This window comes from Galleria mellonella, unplaced genomic scaffold (assembly GCF_026898425.1).
Source record: "Galleria mellonella isolate WM207_F2 unplaced genomic scaffold, CSIRO_AGI_GalMel_v1 utg718, whole genome shotgun sequence".
Lineage (NCBI taxonomy): Eukaryota > Metazoa > Arthropoda > Insecta > Lepidoptera > Pyralidae > Galleria > Galleria mellonella.
In genome coordinates, this window is record NW_026442143.1 from 1448030 (window position 1) to 1467797 (window position 19768).

At 32.4% G+C, this 19768-nt stretch overlaps 2 protein-coding genes across 3 annotated transcripts in view; both read right to left on the reverse strand.

The window, feature by feature from the left end:
• LOC113516224 (neuropeptide CCHamide-2 receptor-like) overlaps positions 1-19768 on the reverse strand; it is a 102176-nt gene that overhangs the window by 37882 nt on the left and 44526 nt on the right. The gene's annotated exons all lie outside the window — the stretch shown is intronic.
• Positions 6950-9599, reverse strand: LOC113516127 (uncharacterized). Its single transcript, XM_026900498.3, has 2 exons — positions 9447-9599; positions 6950-8942 (listed from the first exon to the last, which is right to left on the reverse strand). The coding sequence occupies exons 1-2, from the start codon at positions 9505-9507 to the stop codon at positions 8176-8178; spliced, it is 828 nt and encodes a 275-aa protein (XP_026756299.1). The 5' UTR covers positions 9508-9599; the 3' UTR covers positions 6950-8175.

Sequence of the window (19768 nt, forward strand, 5' to 3'; positions counted from 1 at the left end):
AAGTCAATCTCATCATAACTATGCTAATGACAACGTATTTATGTCATCTCTCTTCTAATGCTTTGTTCATATTCGCGTTTTATAGGTACAACTCTATAAATCTATAAAAACTTTATTACGCACAATCCTGTCGACGCCAGATATACCGACACAGACAATATGACAAGTACCTAAAACAGCCGCCAATGTCGTGCCGAACGAATGGACACGTCTGAAACAAATGTTGTCCAACAACAAAATTAAATAAATACGTCAATACTTACCAATAAATATTGTATAAATAATGTTTTATTACTGATATTGATATAATAAAGCGGAAGAGTTTGTTTGTTCGTTTGAACGCGCTAATCTCTGAAGCTACCAGTAGGATTTGAAAATTTACTTTTGCATTTGATATCTCATTTCTTCATTAATGACTATTCAATATACGATCACAGGCGAAGTCGTGAAATATAGCAAATTTTTCAATAAAATTCTAAAGAACCATAACATATTTTTTTAATGTTTCTCTTCAATTAATTTTTTAAAAACATTTTCCATATAAGACAAAATTATGATGTTACATAACGTTACTAACTTACATCGTTGTTCTTTGAAATTCAGGCAGTATCGGCTGGACTCGGACTCTGGACTCGGCTGGCTTGGACATATTAAATTAATTATTAAAAAAAAAATATATTATACAGTTGTTTCGACTGCATCCAAAAGTCTTCTTCACTTTGCATAACAGAGTCTCACCTCCCACATACAAAGTTTATATAAGTTCGTATTTACCAGAGGGAGACTTTGTACAAAAGTCGATTGCTTGGGTACCTTTGTCCCATTCGTGTTTCAACCGTGAAGCAGTTGTGTTTGCATGGCTGTGCTCCGGTTTGAAGGGTGGGATATGACGTGAATTTACTGAGTACAGAAGAATAACACATGAGTCCTCAAAATTGGCAACGCATGGGGGGTATCATGGGCGAAACAGTATACTCTGTTATGTCCATGTTACTGCTCATGTCTATAGGCGACGGTTACCACTTTCCATCAGGTGGGCCGTCAGCTTGTTTGCCATTCTAAGTTGTATAAAAAAAAACACACATCAAATTAATTCATAATATTCTAGAGTGTTTCACTACCGTCAATGATTTTAATACCTATAAATAATCTCTTTGATATATTTTCCTTACTGTTCATAGCTCGTAAACTTTTAAAAGTTTTAAACTTGTAAACTCAAAGAGATAGGCGAAGTTGCCCAAAATTGCAACCGGCCCTTTCAAAAGTTACAATGAAAATTATTAAATTTAAAGATAATGTTGAATAAGATTCAAACGTTATAATGAAACAGTATTATTCGATAGAACAAATTCCCGAAATGTTTTAAGACAAAGGTTTCTTCTTTATTTTACAATTTTCTTAACTTACAAAATAAATAAATCCGTACGTGCTTACCGATCCTTACTAATTTATTATTTATTTCGCCTTTAACTGTCCACTGCTGAACATAAGCCTCTTCCTTAGAGGATGTTGCTAGTAGTTGCCACGCTTAGCCGGCGAATTGACAACAGCGAGCTTCAGAGATGTTTTAAGAGGGACGTTACTGCTCATCCCTTGCTCTACTTAATCGCATCTTACGACATCTACGGGAAGGAATGGGTGGCTTATTCTACGCCGGGACCACACAGCCAATTTATTTATTGAACTTTAATACACCTAGAAAGTGTAAATGGTGGACTTTACTAATAATTATTATATACAAGCTTTTACCTACGACTTCGTCTGCTTGATCAGGATATGATGACAGACCGGGATAAAAAGCAGTATTTGTCTTTCTCCATCCCATATTTTTTTTTATATACTACTTAGAATGGCAAACAAACTGACGGCCCACCTGATGGAAAGTGGTAACCGTCGCCTATAGACATGAGCAGTACCATGAACATAACAGAGTATACTGTTTCGCCCATGATACCCCCCATGCGTTGCCATTTCTGAGGACTCAGGTGTTATTCCTCTGTACCCAGGAAATTCACGCCGTATCCCACCCTTCAAACCGAAACACAGCCATGCAAACACAACTGCTTCACGGTTGAAACAAAGGGAATAACGGGACAAAGGTACCCAAGCAATCGACTTTTGTACAAAGTCTCTCTCTGGTAAAAACACATGTTAACCTAATTTCATAATGTATGACGAAGGTATTATTAATAATGGGGTCTGAGTGGAGTCTAATGGTCCCATGATTAGCAATGCACCTTGTCAGGTCGATGAATTTACCATAATAGATAAACTAGTCTGCTTTCAGTTTGATCCACTTATCGTCCCTATTATCTTATATTAATTATATATTAAAAGATAGACTCTTATCTTAAAAAGAAATCATCCCTACACTGATGCCCGTGTGCACCAGTTCCACAGGGGATTACCAATTCATTTTAATTTAAAAAAAAAATCATAGCGATTGGTTAAGCCATTTAGGTTCTAAGAGTAAACATCGATTTATATAATATTCCAGTTACAATATATTAATCAAGTTAAATCCTTTTTTTTTAGCAGGTCGCAAAATTAAAATCAATTACATGTATTTACACAATATTATATGATACAACATGTCTAAATCTCGTTTTTATATTCAGTTCAAATTATCATAATTTATTCCTAATGGGCAGGATCTCAGTTTCTTATTGTCTCTCTATAAAGATCTCAATAAAGCTCTAGTAAAAATGTAACTAAGATAGTCGTTGATTCGATCTCTCTTCCGTTCGGTGCTCGATCCCCGCGATTATATTTCAAGGGTTTCAGTAAATTATAAAGATATAATGTACTTTGATATTGTTCAGTCAGTGTATTTACAAGAAATAAACCCGAAGTTTAAATTCGTTTTTAAAATTTTCAGTTTCATTTCCCAAGCCATCAAAATCACGAGTACCCACGATCAAACATTATTTGAATGGGCATACAGATATTTCTACAAAGTAACGGATGGGTTATTTTACGGGAGTATTTTTTTTTCATTTTGTTGCAATAAAACAATACTTCTGTTTAAATTTTTCAATTTTACATATAACTATACAAACATACACACAAGACAGACATACACAGTAAAAGAGATGAACGAATGAAAAACAAAATAAAACAACAAAAAAAAAGCAAAATATATAAAACAACAATTTCTTTTTTTTATGCGTGTGCATAGAAACACAAAATAGTCACAACTCAGTTTATTGTTTTGCCTTCACAAGAGCAAAACACTGATATTCTGTTGTGGTCAAGAGCCAGTCGCGAAATTCCTTAATAAAAATATTAATAAAAAAAAGAAATATAATTAAAATACATTGTGTGTGTCCATTACATTTGCCTCCTGACGTAGGTATAATTACGGGTTAGAAATTGGGTATTGCTTTATAAAGGACTAGATTTTACTCGTAATTTTGCGAGACCGGGACAGAATAAATAGGCAATAGACGAGACGTTGTAATGCAAAGCGCCGTACGCCCCCTGAAGAATTCTGGATGAATGTAAGTTCATAAAATTCCCGTTGTATATGTATATAGACATCTAGTATTATCATATTATTTGTTATTTCTGTCGTTGACATACACATTTCCAAAGATATTTTCAAACGACTAATCTATATTATGAAGCAATTATCGAATGTATGTAAACGCATCATTTCAGATCAGGTGCATCTATTTAGCTACTTTTTTTGTCGTGTTTGTAATTATCAGAACAAGGTTTATATGAAAGAAAATGTACAAAAAACCATATGGATAGTTAAAAAAAATAGATTAGTAAATTTTCACACAAAAAATTGAATGCACTAAGCATGAGACAAAAGATAGTAGGGAAATGTTAAAAAATTATTATAGTATTTACAGGTTAACGTTAAATTCTTATATTTTATTTCATTACATGGCATGACCATGTAATGGAATAAAATATTATTCCAATTTTAAATTAAATACAGAATAAAGTCGGATGCAATGATACAATAATAAATTCGTATTTAATTTTACTTCGCTGTATTTCATGTGAAACGATTTTTCGAACAGCAGTTTTTGTAAAGGTACTATGCAAGTTGAGTTTGTCTCGTGAAATTTTTAGACCAATAAATTTACTGCTTACGTGTATAAACTTAAAAGTACATGAATAAATTTTTATTCCGATCATGAATTAACATATTATCCTGAATATATGAATAAAGTAGCGAAATAAAACTAATAATATTAATAATTAATAAATATAAACAAATAAAGTGTCAGTACTGTTTGTGATAAAAGTCACTAATAATACAAGTATAATAATACTTAAAAATATATTAGTTGGGCTGTATTTGCATTTATATTCTTGATTTAGACATTATTGAATGGAATTGGTAAAAGCAATTAGCACCAGTCAAAGCCTGATTATCCTACTGTGGTGTCGGTATCAGGTAACAAGAGACTATTGGGGAGGCAACTAAGTGCCATCTAGCGAGTAATCGGATTACTAATGAAATACAAGAAGATCGACTTTTATCGTATCGTTAAAAATTTGCACGAGTGTACTAGGTAAGTTAAGGCCCACCCTGTCCAATAGGAATGCGAGCAGATCCTGATTTATTTACGGTCCAATAAACTGTTTAAATATTGACAATGCAAATTGTAAATAGAAACGTTTGTACGAACAGTTTGTATACAGAGCGCGCAAATATCTAATCTAGAGAGTTACTCTAAGAAAATTGATGCAATTTTTATTATTTTAACATGCATATTAACATGAGATTGTACGTATAACATTTATTTATTATAACTAAAAACAACTTCAGACTACAACTAATTAGATTTGCATACATTTGTAATGCCTTTGATATTTTAAACCGGAAACTCAGTTAATGAAATGGTTAAAAATAGAATGACAACCCATCTACGTCATGGATATATGCTGACGGAGGCAGCAGTGGGAGATGGCAGGTGACAAGGTGACGATGAAAGCAGATCAGTTAGCCCATCATAACGAATTCAACAAGAATTAGAGACGATGATTTCCAGGAAGAACCGTGTGAAAATCGACCTGATAAAATGTACTACAAGGGGACTATCAGACCCTATTATTAATAATCTCTTTTCTCCCTGCAATAATTATCTCTGGTTTAATAGCAGTTTCAGTTTCAAGTATGGCATATAGCAGTGATATTATGATACATGATATAGAAACTTGACATATCATTCTCCTTAATAATGGCAACCCATGAGTTTGTGATTATTTTGGCATAAAATTTGACATTTTTTTCTGATCCCTTAACTTTTTCCACTAGTGTATATATATATATATATATATATATATATATATATATATACACATATATATATATATATGTGTGTATGTGTGTGTGTGTGTGTGTGTGTGTGTGTGTGTGTGTGTGTGTGTGTGTGTGTATGTGTATGTATATACTATTATATATATTTTTATGTTAATTATCTGCTCTCGATTATTTGATTTGGTTTATTGTGGAAACTTTACTGACTTTATGTTATGGTTGTGTATACTATTTTATATGTCTCAGGTATTGTATGTTTCCCTTTTAAAGTATAATAAAAATGAATAAATTATTATATCGGTTACAATTAGTATGTCATTAGTACCTATTCCATTATAATTATTCCCAAGTGGTCTCGGCATAGAATAGGCCACCCTTTTCCATGAGTGTCGCAAGAGTCGACTAAAGGAACTTAATATTCGAGGAATAAGCAACAGCGTCCCTCTTAACACATCACTAAAGCCTAACTGCGACTGCCAACTTGCCTGCCAAGAGTGACAAACACTGGCAAAATCCCCCAATACAGGAAGGCCTATGTTCAGCGGTGGACAATTATCTGTTTAATATTATCCAGGTTGTCTTTAAGAGATTGTTATTAGCAATAAGGCCGCCTTTTGTATATGCTATTTATGTACAAATACTCAATAAATACTAAAACAAAGTAATGTAATTCAGGTAAAAACTTTTTTTGAATCATATCGGGTTTGAGTGTACTGGATTGTGTTTATTGCTGGACTGAGTGATAACCGGGGTGTTCTGGCTTTAAAACTAAGCGATAGATATGATTATGTAGCACTTATTATGATTATTATTACACTCATTGAAATGCTTCTACAATTTTACTGTCATTGTTATTAAAGCACTTAATACCTAAAAAGATAAACGCTAAACAATAGGTTGTTGTCCATTGGTTTCCTTTTATGACTCCACGAAACAATACCTACATTACAGAATTTATTATAATAATATAGTAAATACATATAAATGGTTACATTATTGCTTTAATATATAATGCATTATATGTATATCTTACAGACTTACAATTTACTATTATCGATCTATTGTATATGTGGAATAAACAAACAGTTATTTTAATACAATATTTCTATAATATATTTAAAAATATTTTTAATGCGTAACCCTGTATATGGGAATCCTAAAATATGAATACATCAGCATTATCCAACTAACTGTTGTCGTATCATCCCAGCATAGAATGGGCCACCATTTCCTTTCCCGTGGGTTAATGGTTGAAAAATGAGCAGCAGCGTTCCTCTTAAAATATCACCAAAAGGCTAATTTCGGTTGCCAACCTGCCTGCCAAGCGTGGCAACTACTGGAAAAATGGAGGAAGCCTATGTTCAGTAGTAAACAGTAAATGACTTATATGAATATGAATACTGTCCAATATTCAATATGAAAGAAACAGTTTTGAGTTAGATTAACTATACGAAAAATGTCTGTTAGTCCATTGTACTCTAAAATTGCCAAGAACAAAACTAGATAATGACAGAAATGTTACGGAGTAGCTTTCTGCTGGCTCTTCGTACACGCGGATATCAGAAGAAGAAAAAGCAATGAAATAAATCACTTTTAGATGGCGTTTAAAAATAAAATATACACCAGTCTTTAAGTTAGATCTTCAGGAACAAAACAATGAAAGTTGCGTTTAATTTGAAGTAGTAATTTTTATGTAATCTCGGAACAAATATACAAAATTTAAAAAAAAAAATTGTTTGCTTCCATTGCTCCTATTAAAATCCCTTACATATTGTTTTTTAATATAATTTATATACAAACAACGTTCAGTCACAATTATATTATATTAGTAAGATATCATAAACGGCAAGAAGAATCCCAATGGCAATACATTATGAAAAACACGAATGGTTTTGATCTCAATAATTTACAATTAAAGAAATACGAGATACTTGTATTGTAATTTTGTATTAAAAAAAGTGTCCATCAGCTTACATTCTACATTACTACAGATTCTACATTATTATTATAATATTAATTTAATGTTAATGTAATTAATATTATAAATTCTGCGTCTAATAAGTTAGAACTCAATAATTTTACTCCTTAATTCTATCTTTTAGCGGTTGGAGATAAAACTACTAAGGATGACGTACAACTATTAATGACTAAGAGAAGCTTTCATTATTTAAAATGATAAATTCAGTTTCTAATATAATGCAATAGAATAAATAATACTTAATTTCAATATACATTTCCTTCTATATTAAGTATTGTCAACTTACATTAAAATTGAATATATGTAGTAAATCTAGTCGCGGTAGCGTATACAGCCAAGTATTTACCCAATGCATTTATTTCACTTGGGATGTAATTCAAGCCCAATATTTGGCTTGGCTATTTTTTATGTACAGGTTTTGTTTTTTTTGTTTAATCAACTTATTTCCATAAAATTATTCCTAAGTTAGTATACGTCTTGTTTATATTATAGTCATAACATAATACCTAAGTTGCTTTTCTAATAATAAGCTTGAGCTTCAGTTATATACAGCACAATTGTAACATGCATTGTATAAATAATTGTCTCTTAATATTTAAGAATTTATAATACCTATTAAGTAGCAAATGTGGTAGTAGTACCAACTTTGTACACAGAACTTGGCAATTCTTTTTTCGGCGGAATAGAAACAATGTGTATTCCTAATATTAAACTTGGCTCTCATTTCGTATTTATGTTTTTAATAGGATTATTTTTATTCCAAGTGACATTATAAATCTTTTACCGGATACATGATTAGTATAATCAGAATTGCTTGAATATTTTATTATCTAAATGTTAGGTATAGATAATTTGCAAATTTCTCATTAATTATAATTTCGAACATAATAATTATGCCCTAAAATTTGTATTAAGACTATTTATTACATTTTTGAAATTTAAAACTGGCATTTATATAATCAGGTTCCGGCGAGCTTTCCCTTATTTCTGTGTTTTGTTTCTCCATTAGGTATGTATAATTAGTATCTTCATCAGTTATTATTAAATTTTGAGAATGATTTGGTAGGCAGTCGTAGACCGGTATATCTAGAGCAGTGCTTGAACGCATGGCAGTAACAGGCCGTATATTTGGTAATACATCGTAGTACTCATCCAACTGTGGTGTAGATGCAGATTTCTCTTCATCATTGCCTCTCGTAGTATTATTCTCGTTTAGTAGCATATGTAAATCTTTTAAACTTGTTGTATTCCCATTATTTTGTGACTTCGTCAGTTCATTCTCGCAAATTTTTAAAAGTTGTTCTTTCAAAATCATGTTCTGTTTAGGCGGTGCCATTGGGTGGATTTTTAATTGTTTGGAAATCTTTGAGTATGTCTCTCTAAAATTTTTTGGTAATTCCGTCTCCTGATTCTCGGAACTATTTGTCAGTTCTTTAAGATGTATGCTTTGATTATTGTTATTTTGTGTTTGCAATAGGTGATTGTAGTTTGTTGAGTCATTCGATGTCTGTGTAGTATAATTTCTTGTATCCTTAGAACTTTCAGGTTCTTTCATTATATTGTATCTGACATTACTTTTCTTGTACAATAAATATGAAATTACAATTACTAACACAAATAATATTACAATGGTGAATGCCAATAAATAAACAGAATAAGTTGGAAGTAACACTCCATGTTGTCCTGAAACAATGTAGCAATGTAGTAAAATACCATTCAATAACTAATCTAGAATAATTTAAGGAAAAAGAAACTAAATTTAATTCTAATCATAATAACATCATAAGTAACATAAATTATAGTAATGAATGACCGAAAAAGACAGAATATTTTAAGAAATGTGAACATAGATCTTAGATGCAGCGATATGCACTTTGTATAATGAGGTCCCTGGTTCAATCCTCAGTCGAAAATTAACTTTTCTGAATCTGTTTTGGTCTGGGTATTTTAAGATGTGCCCCTAAATGTTTCTTTACCTGATTGACCATATGTATATGTTTTAATTTATATTACTTTTATTAACACTCTTTGTATCAATCTTTCTTAAATATTTCTCATGCACAAACATCGTCTAATAAGTAACTATTTTATTATATTCACAAGATTGTTATTTAATAATTCATTAATTAATTATTGAGGGACTTGGTTTAATTTTAATTACTAACTAGTAATAGAGAGCTCACTTACTTTCTTCTTTTAGTCGTTGCACTTCATTTTCGTAATAAATACAATTATATCTTTTATACATTGTAACCAAAAACTGACATGTACGACTGAACCCACTGAAGTCTTACATTAATGTTGAAAATATAATTTATAAATAATATAACAAGGATAATATTAACGTATTTTCCTTCTGATAGTTTATTGGCCTGATAACTTCTGTCTATATTGCAAATTATGAACACTATTATTAATCATAATGTTTACTTATATATATTTAAACATTTTACATAAAATAGGTATGCCAGTGGTGTCTATATATATGTATATATACAACTTAGAATGGAACTTACAACAAACAAGCTGACGGCCCATGAGATGAGCAGTACTATGGACATAACAGAGTATATATACTGTTTCGTCCATGATACCCCCCATGCTTTGCCATTACTGAGGACTCAGGTGTTATTCCTTTTGTGCCCTGTAAATTCGCTGTCATATCCCACCCTTCAAACCGAAACACAGCCATGCAAGCGGTAGAAACACGAATAGTGCAGAGGTGCCCAAGGAAACGACTTTTGTACGATGTCTCCTTCTTGTAAAAAATACATACATATGAGAATAGACTTCTAGATATTTCATTTCACACTTCATTTAGAAACCTATTGCACATGATAATTATTATCGTATAACATTCTCATATAACATCGTAATTTGTTCCCGAAACTCGTTAAATTCTATGTAGGCATTAAGTAGTATCACAAATGGGACAGAGGTGCCCAAGCAAACGACTTTTGTACGAAGTCCCCCTCTGCCTATTATATATAGTTATATAAGTCGTGCCTCAGATCAAACTATTTATAACTACTTCTCTCCGTCCAAAGGTTGCCTGGAAGAGATCATTTTTAGCGATAAGGTTTACTCAGTGTGAACATTTCTTAAAATTGTTTGTATGAACAATAAGTTTACTACTATTATCTTTTGGAGGAAACAATAAAGAGTATCTATCTATTTATAAATCGTGATATTATACTTGACAAAATTGAGATGTGCAAGCGTTATCTAGTATAAAATAAATATATATATATATAATACTTGATAAAGCTTATATATCTCACTAGCTTATACATATACATTGATTTCACTCGATAACTTGCAAACGCCAAATTTCGCAATTTATATGCTATGCTGAAATCCGCTCCGAACTAGTTACTTGTCCCCACTAACTTATTAGTAAGATAAACTATATACTATTATACGCTCTGAGATAATATTATTAAATAGTTTAAAAGGGAATCCTGCACCCATGTTTATCTATATTACTACGGTCATCTAAAATGCTAAGTGCTGGGAGGAAAAGGGTAGAAGTAATAGTTTTTAAAAGTCTGTTGCTAACAATACACCCTATCAGGTCGACTTCCATGCAGTTTCTGGAAACCATTGTGGTTAATCCTTTATGATTTCTTCATGATGGGCTAACAGACCTGCCTTCATCTTCACCTATCATCTGTCACTGGAGCCCCGCCAGCGTATACTGATAGCGCAGGCGTTCCATTCCATTTCCACCAATTAAAAAAATGCCAAGTGCTGGTACAAATGTCTTATTAACGGTGACAAAGCCCTCTTTTTTATACCACGAAGGTGGCACACAAACATACAGCCCGTCTGATAGTAAAGGGTTACTGTGGTGTGAAGGGTGCGCGTCGGTACACTGAAGAAACCTTAATACATTCTTTTTGGAAAACCCCATACTGTAGTCTCTAGAGACAACGTTGGCAGGGAGCTTATTCCACAGTCTGAGTATTCGCGGGGAAAAAATCATTTGTAACCACAATGTAGATACGTGACCATTTAGGTTCAAGCACGTAAGGATGTATTCTCTTTCCGTGGATGGATCCGTTCCTTATGGCCGTCTGTGGGGGAGGTCTATGTCCAGCAATGGACAAATATTGACTGAAATGATGATGATGACTATAAAACTACAGGGTATTTATAAAATATAAATATTATTTCTATTATACCGCATAGCAATTATATGGTATTTTGATCTTATTAATATTATTTCTTTTAATTATACTTATATAGTATATGTATATTATTGTACTGTTACTTTTCTGGGTGGAACATACTGAGACTGTAAAGCTCACCCAGTTGATCAAATAAATAATTAATAATAATAATAATAAAGTATATTAATAATAATAAAGGTTATAAATAACCTTTATTCTTTAATAATATTCTTATGATAAAACTACAAAATTCATACTAAATTATTTTTAAGAACTTTTATAAAATGGTAGTAAATATTTAATTCGACAATGTAAGGGTTCAAAGGATAAAAAAATGATTCATTCTATAAAGGAAATTGTACTAAGTCCGGCCGGAATTACTTTCTGGTTCTTTTCATTCGAAGATTATAACGTTTTATCCGTATAATTTGAGACAAAAAGCCTCTGTGACAAAGAGTTTTTGTAATAAGCACTTCGTAAAATATACTTACCTATTTTCGTGTCATAATTTTTTTTATCAAATTAGCCATTTGTAACTCATATTAGAATACTTATTATAAGTAACTGACTGCCAGTAAATAAAAAATTGAACGCAAAGAAAAATTACAAATATGTGTACATGGCGGACTTAATGCTAAGAGCATTCTCTCCCAGTCAACCATAGGGAAGTGTCAGAATACTCGAATGAATTTAATTTAGATACTAATTCCATTTAAATGCTAGTTGGGAAATTTTTATATTCTTATAGCAAATTCTTTATGGGGTAAACAGTGTAAATTATCTCCGGATTACCTCTACTTTTACAACTACCCTCACTTCTGAATTTATCCACTTTCATATAATTTGACACATAATTCTTCTAATTAATAATTAATTATTATTATGTTATTAATTATCTAAATGGAAAAAAAACTTCTAAGCATTATTTTCTAATCTAATAAAGATGAAAAACTTGATTATTTTTGTAATAGATTGTCTCGAAATTTTTATAATAGGTTTAATAATGAAGCCTAATAAAACTTTTGCAAAGGATTTCAATCGAAAACATAAATACATCGATGAATGAGATGTTTTATAGACACACAAGCTTTACACGCAACTTCTTTCACGTGACCGTTTAGTAACTGGAATAAAAAGTAACCTTATATTCTTTATTATCCCAAATTGTATATACATATGTACCAAATTTCATAATGATTAGTTAAGTCGTACACTATAACATAATAAAACATTTTGCATTTATAATATTAGTAAGAATACTTATTTGATTAAGAACAGAGTTGGCCAAGTAAGTTCCTCTCTCTTTCTCTCTCTCTCTCTCTCTCTCTTGCATTGAAACTACTGAATGATGTTTTTAGTCAGTATCCACAATTATACGTACGAGTACCTCCAACTTACTAGAATTTCGTCGCATAACCACAGTGTTTATGTTCAAATATTTAAAATATATATGTTATTTCCATTTCCATTATTGCTATATAATTATATAGCATTTTAATCTTATTATTATTATTTCGTTTAATTATAGTTATAAAGTATATATTATTGTGCTGGTGTTTTCCTGAATGAGCGTGTAGGGAAACTGTAAATCTCAATCACTTAATCAAATAAGTAAATAATGCAGTGCAATGGGGGGAAAAGGATTGTTAGTAATGGAGACTGAGAATCCCATTAATATACCCAACCAGGTCGACCTCCTCGCGGTTCTCCTTGGAAACAAACCTGGCTAATTCCTGATGAATTCATCATGATGGGCTAACTGGCCTGTTTTCATTCTCATCTACCACCCTTCACTGGTGCTCCGCTAGCGTATGCCGTTAGCGCAGGCCGGGTTACCATACCATTTTCACCCATCAAAAAAAAAAATGCAGTGCAATCGAAATATTGGTAATAAAAATCATGTATATAGGTAGGTAGGTGGCCATGTAGTCCCAGCATAGAATAGGCCACCCCTTCCATTCCCGTGGGTATCGTCAGAGGCGACTACCTGAGGGCGAGAGGTGGGCATCAATGTCCTTCTTAAAACATCTTTAAGTAGTTGCCAACCCGTCAGCTAAGCATGGCAACTTCTGGCAAGACCTCTCAAGGGCAAGGCTTATGTTCAGCAGTGGACAGTTAAAGGCTGACATGATGATGATGTTGTTATAGATACTATTTACCCGCAATGATGTCGCGTTAAGTCCCTGCAGTTTGTTTAAAATATGTGTCAACAACGCAAAAGTTTAAAATTAACTAATTTATAGTCACTTTAAAACATCTATTACTTTAAGTTTGAAGACAAAGGTTTCGTCTAAAGTTTGAGAATGTTTAACGCTTTAATCCACACTATTATATGTAGACTCAGTGCTTACTGTATTACTGTATTGTAAGAAAGATAAACTCATTGTTATAGTTTACTACACTCTGGAATTCCTCAGATTTGGCTTAGAGACTGACATTTAGTGACAGATATTAAATCAACTTCTTATTATAATTTTAAGTTTAAAAGATTAATTCAGCAAAACAATATAGCTTTAAAAATAATAATATAAATAAAGTTTTTCTATGATAAATTACAGCTATTACTAGCTGTTACTTATCACAGATGTTTACTCCCTTATACTTCTCCATCCCTTATAATAATGTGAGTCAAATTTTCATAGCGCTCGATTAAGCCATTAAGACGCTAAGAGATAACAAATAATAAAACTCTGGCGTGAATTTACTGGGTACAGAGGAATAACATCTGAGTCCTTAGGAATGGCAACGCATGGGGGGTATCATGGGCGAAACAGTATACACTGTTATGTCCATGGTACTTTTCATACCTATAGGCGACGGTTACCACTTTCCATCAGGTGGGCCGTCAGCTTGTTTATCATTCTAAGTTGTATAAAAAAAAACTCACTTTTGCATTTAAAATATTAGCAAAGAAAACAAATAATATTATATTATTTCAAAATAAGGGCAGGAAGATGATAATTAGTAAGAACTAGTTATATCCTGCAATTAATAAATATTTAAAGTATCCTATGTACTATGTTAGAATATAACCTGCTCGTATGCCAAATTTCACTCAAATCCGTTTAGTAGTTATTGCGTGAAAGAGTAACAAACATTCATCCATCTATCCACATCAAGACATTATTTTGCCATTAAATGGTGGAATAATAGCTTAGTATTTAATTATGGCAACGTATAGAAGGTACCACGAGCGATGCAATACTTATTTTATGATATTCATGACTACAGGCAACAATTACTATTTATCTATACATGTGCTGACGGCTTGTTTGCTATATGTCTCTCCATTCTTTCTTATAAAGAGAACTATCTTTTTCAGTGCATTCTATTCTGCCAGTAGACCTAAATCATAGAACTGGGGGAAAGGGATTGTAAGCAGTGGAGTTTGACAGCCCCATTGCTAGCAATATGCCTTATTAGGTCGACCTCCACGTGGTTCCCCCTGGAAACCATCGTGAACAATTCTTGTTGATCTCGTCACGATGGACTAACTGATCTACTTCATCCTCACCTATCATCCTTCACTGGTGCCCCACCGGTGTATGCCGATAGCGCGGGTGAGGCTACCATTCCATTATCATCTATTAAAAACAAATCATAGAACTATACGGATACAATCACATAAAAAAACCAATGAATATACAGCTTGAAATTAAATTTACCAGTGAATCTGAATGAATGATTAATTTATAACTAGCTATGTCGGAATATAGCTTCGACTTTAAACTACTGCATAAAATAATAATCTAAGTTAGTTATAAACTACCTGTATACCAAAATCCTTTCAAATGCATACAAACTGCTGTATTTGTAACATTAATAGGATGTGTACTCTGGTAATTGCAGATTGCTAAGTAGATAATCACTACATAGTATAAAACAAAGTCGCTTCCCGTCTGTCCGTCCCTATGTAGCCTTAGATCTTTAAAACTACGCAATAGATTTTGATGCAGTTTTTTTAATAGATAAAGTGATTCAAGAGGAAGGTTTATATGTATAATACATGCATAATATAGTAGAGAAACACTGATAATTTTAGAGGTTTCTAATGTGATGTGATGTAATGTTCAACCGTGCGAAGCCGGGGCATGTCGCTAGTATGATATACAACACAGTCTACCCAATATGAGTGCACTTTATCCAAGACACATTAAAGTAAAAAATTTTATGATCTTCCATACAAATACGTCATCAAACTCTTAAATTGGTTTAATTATAATTCTGTTATTTTTCAATTCATGGTCCTTCAGGGTAAAACGTAAAATTTTATTCTTAACAATTGAATAATTCCCTCCTGAAACTCATTTCTGCCAACGGCCCACCTGAATGAAAGATCGCCTATAGACATAAATAGCAATATAGGGAGGGCATCACTGAATATACTGTGAACGTATAAGGCACCCTTCTTGCTGTACCATTCCTACGGATTAAGTTGTAATAATACCTTTGCCTTTAGAAATTCACCTCTCCATTTTTGTACTCTCCATTGTGTACAAAGGAGGAGATGGTAACAAACCCGAAAATTACAGGCCAATTTCAGTCCTAACACCTATTTCAAAAACTTTAGAAAAATTAATTAACAACCGGTTAACAAATTATATAACTAAATACAATATATTATCATCGCAGCAATTCGGTTTTAGACAGGGGCTTTCTACTGAGGACGCAGTTTCGACGCTTGTTGCTAAAATTACAGAGGAGGTTGATAAGGGAAATAAGTGTTTAACTGTTTTCCTTGATATCAAAAAAGCCTTTGACACTGTTTCCGTTTACAAACTTCTGTACAGACTTGAGGGTATAGGTGTAAGAGAAATACCTCTTAAACTTTTTAAAGACTACCTATGTGAACGGAAACAAAGGGTTAAGATAGGCGAATTTATCAGTACAGAAGAAACAGTTACGTACGGGATCCCGCAAGGAAGCGTCCTCGGCCCTACACTGTTTCTTATATATATTAATACTTTATGTAACATGGCATTAGAAGAGGGATTAGTTATTTCATTTGCTGATGACACAGCTGTTATTTTCACAGGAGAGACTTGGGAACAAGTAAAGTTACATACTGAGAGCGGACTGGCTAAAATAGCGGATTGGCTGCAATATAATCTACTGACTTTAAATGCCATTAAATCTAACTACATCTGTTTTACTAACTATAATCGTACACAACCACAAAATAGATTTAATATAAAGATCCACAAATGCCGAAACTATCAAAATTTAAATTGTTCTTGCGCTACAATTAATAAGGTACATAACACCAAATACCTGGGAGTAATTATCGATCAGCGTTTATCTTGGCACCAACACTCTGAAATAATTATGAATAGAATTCGAAAGCTTATTTGGATATTTAAAATGCTACGTCATATTACTACAAAAACCTTATTGCAGCGAATTTATGTCTCCTTGGCTCAATCTATCCTTGTTTACTGCTTAGCAATTTGGGGAGGGGCAACAAAAATAAAATTTCTAGAACTAGAAAGGGCACAGAGATCGCTGTTAAAGGTGATGTACTTTAAACCATTTCGGTTCCCTACTGAAAGCCTTTACTTAATAACCGATCTTCTGACAGTAAGAAAATTATATGTACTTCAACTTACATTAAAAAAACATAAAACGCTAACATATAATCCTGAAAAGAATAAAAATAGAAGAAAACACAAAGTAGCTGATACAATCACAGTTAAAACTACATATGCAAAAAGACAATACACCAGTCAATCATCAAAAATATATAACAATTTAAATAAAGAACTCGATATATATTCACTCAATTATCATAAATGTAAAAAGACTCTAGTTACTTGGCTTAAAGCCAAAAGTTACGATGAAATAGAAAATATAGTCTGGAATTAAAAAATAACCATATAAATAATAAATAAAAAGTACAAAAGTAAAAAAAAAAAAAAAATAATAAAGAACACAAACTATATTATTATATATATCTATACCATACACACAAATTCACACATACACACACACACACAGAAGCACGCACACACACACGACGCACGCACGCACGCACACACGCACGCACGCACACACACGCACGCACACACACGCACGCACACACACGCTCGCACATACACATACACACAAGAACAAGCACATACACGACCGCATTTATTATCATAAATAGACATTTGTTCTTTTTTTATGATATGTAAATTTTTTAATATTATTGTATAAAAGTAAAACAAAGTAAAATTTTTAATGCTGATTAAGAAAAAAAGAAAAGTAAATTGTAATGATTATGAAATTTAATTATTGTTGTGAAGGAGCGGTTTCTCCTAACACAAGCAATTTTTGCTTAACAGGAGATACCAAACCCTGTAATGTAACTAACTACCTTTGTATAAAGAAATAAATTTATTTATTATTATATTTATTATCTTGTAATGAAATCTGAGTTTCCAAAATTGAATATAGTGATAAATGTAAATTTTTTTTTTATTATTATGTCTATGTACGAGTAGTATCTATTGCCCTATATTTATATAGAAACTTATTGCCTGAAATAAAAAAAAAAAATAAAAATTTTAAGTAATATATAATGTATTTTTTTACAACATAGGGGGCAAACTAGCATGCGGCTCACCTGATGGTAAGTGACTACCGCCGCCCATGATTACCCACAACACCTACGGCATTGCAGGTGTGCTGCCGGCCTTTTAAAAAGGATTATGCTCTTTTTTTGAAGGTTATGTTGTATATTACATTTGCGTATATTTTTATTAGTCACCATTAAACTGAATCGTCAAACTACATAACGGTATTTAAAAAGCTAATAACAACATTTTGATTTACATTTCTAAGACCCATATTACGTTACCAAATGTATGAAGTAATATCGAATAAATGTTCGTGAGGAGGGGATTGTTAGTAATACGATATATCAGCCACATTGTTAGTATTTTATACTGTTAGATCGACGTCTATGCAGTTCATACTAGAAGTCATCGTAGTTTCGACTAATAAAAAAATGACCTCTTCTAATGAGATCCTTCTGTAAAGGTAGTAGTGTTCCGCAATGAGATGTCGTTGATGGGCAAAAATAGTATGGTAACCCCGCCTGCACTAACGAGATACGTTGGTGCAGCACCAGTGAAGGGTGATAGATGAGAATAAAGACAGGCCAGTTAGCCCATCATGATGAATTTATCAGAAAATAACCATGATAGTTTCCAGAAAGAAGGTCGCTTCTCGCGAGGAGGTCGACCTGGTTGGGTATATTGCTAGCAATGGGATTCTCAGTCTCCATTACTAACAATCCTTCCTCCCCCCACCCCCCCGCAATGAGATGTTAGGTTGTTATAACATAATTATGTGCTTCCTCTTTAAATAGTATTTTCATTGCTGAGTATTATTAAGCTATCGTTCAAGTTCTTAGCAATTTTACCATTATTAGTGATCTTCAATGCAAAGAAAGACGTTAGACATCTTCATTATTAACCGTTTCGTCACTTCACGTAACATTGGTATGTGTCTGAACTTTATGTTTTGTTTTTTTCATTTACTTTTCCAATGATTATAATCTTCTTCAAATTTTCGCAGTAGCCTTAGTCTTAAGAACTATACATGGTATATATTTTCTGTAACATACGCCTCTAAGACGATATTGACATTTATACGCCGCCAATTAGCGGATTTTAGGGTCTTTTACTGTTATGCCATACAGATAAATGGTTATGGTAATTCAATTTTGGAACTTATTTACTATTTGCTTTATCAGTAATATATAAAAAAAAATAGCCTATACCCTTCTTCATCCCATACGTGTACACCAAATTTCAAAGTGATTAGATAAGCCACTAAGACGCTAAGAGGTAATAATTAAACTTATTTCCAACTTAACACAAAAACTTTAATGATAAAAACTAAACTTCTAACTTAAAACAAACACTTTCAACTATAATATTAATAAAACTTAATTTAAGTTTCAAAAGATTATTTGGGTGTTAAATTCTTTTTGTCACTCTATTATAAAATTAGTAAGGATCGTAAAGTCCAAATATTAATAAAAATTTAAAAGTTTGATAGTCCATCATGTTTGAACGACAAAAGAGATTTGAATCCTAATACTTAACTCATATTATTGTAAATGTAGCCAATAAAGAATCAACCTTTACTGTCCACTGCTGAACATAAGCCTCTCCTTGAGGAATTTTGCCAGTGCTTGCCACGCTTGGCAGCGGGTTGACAACCGCAGTTAAGTGGGGGGGGATTGTTTGTAATGGAGAGGTTAGTCCCCATTACTAACACTACTAACAGGTCGAACTCCACGCGGTTCCCCCTGGAAACTATCATGATTAATTTATCGTTGAATTTGTC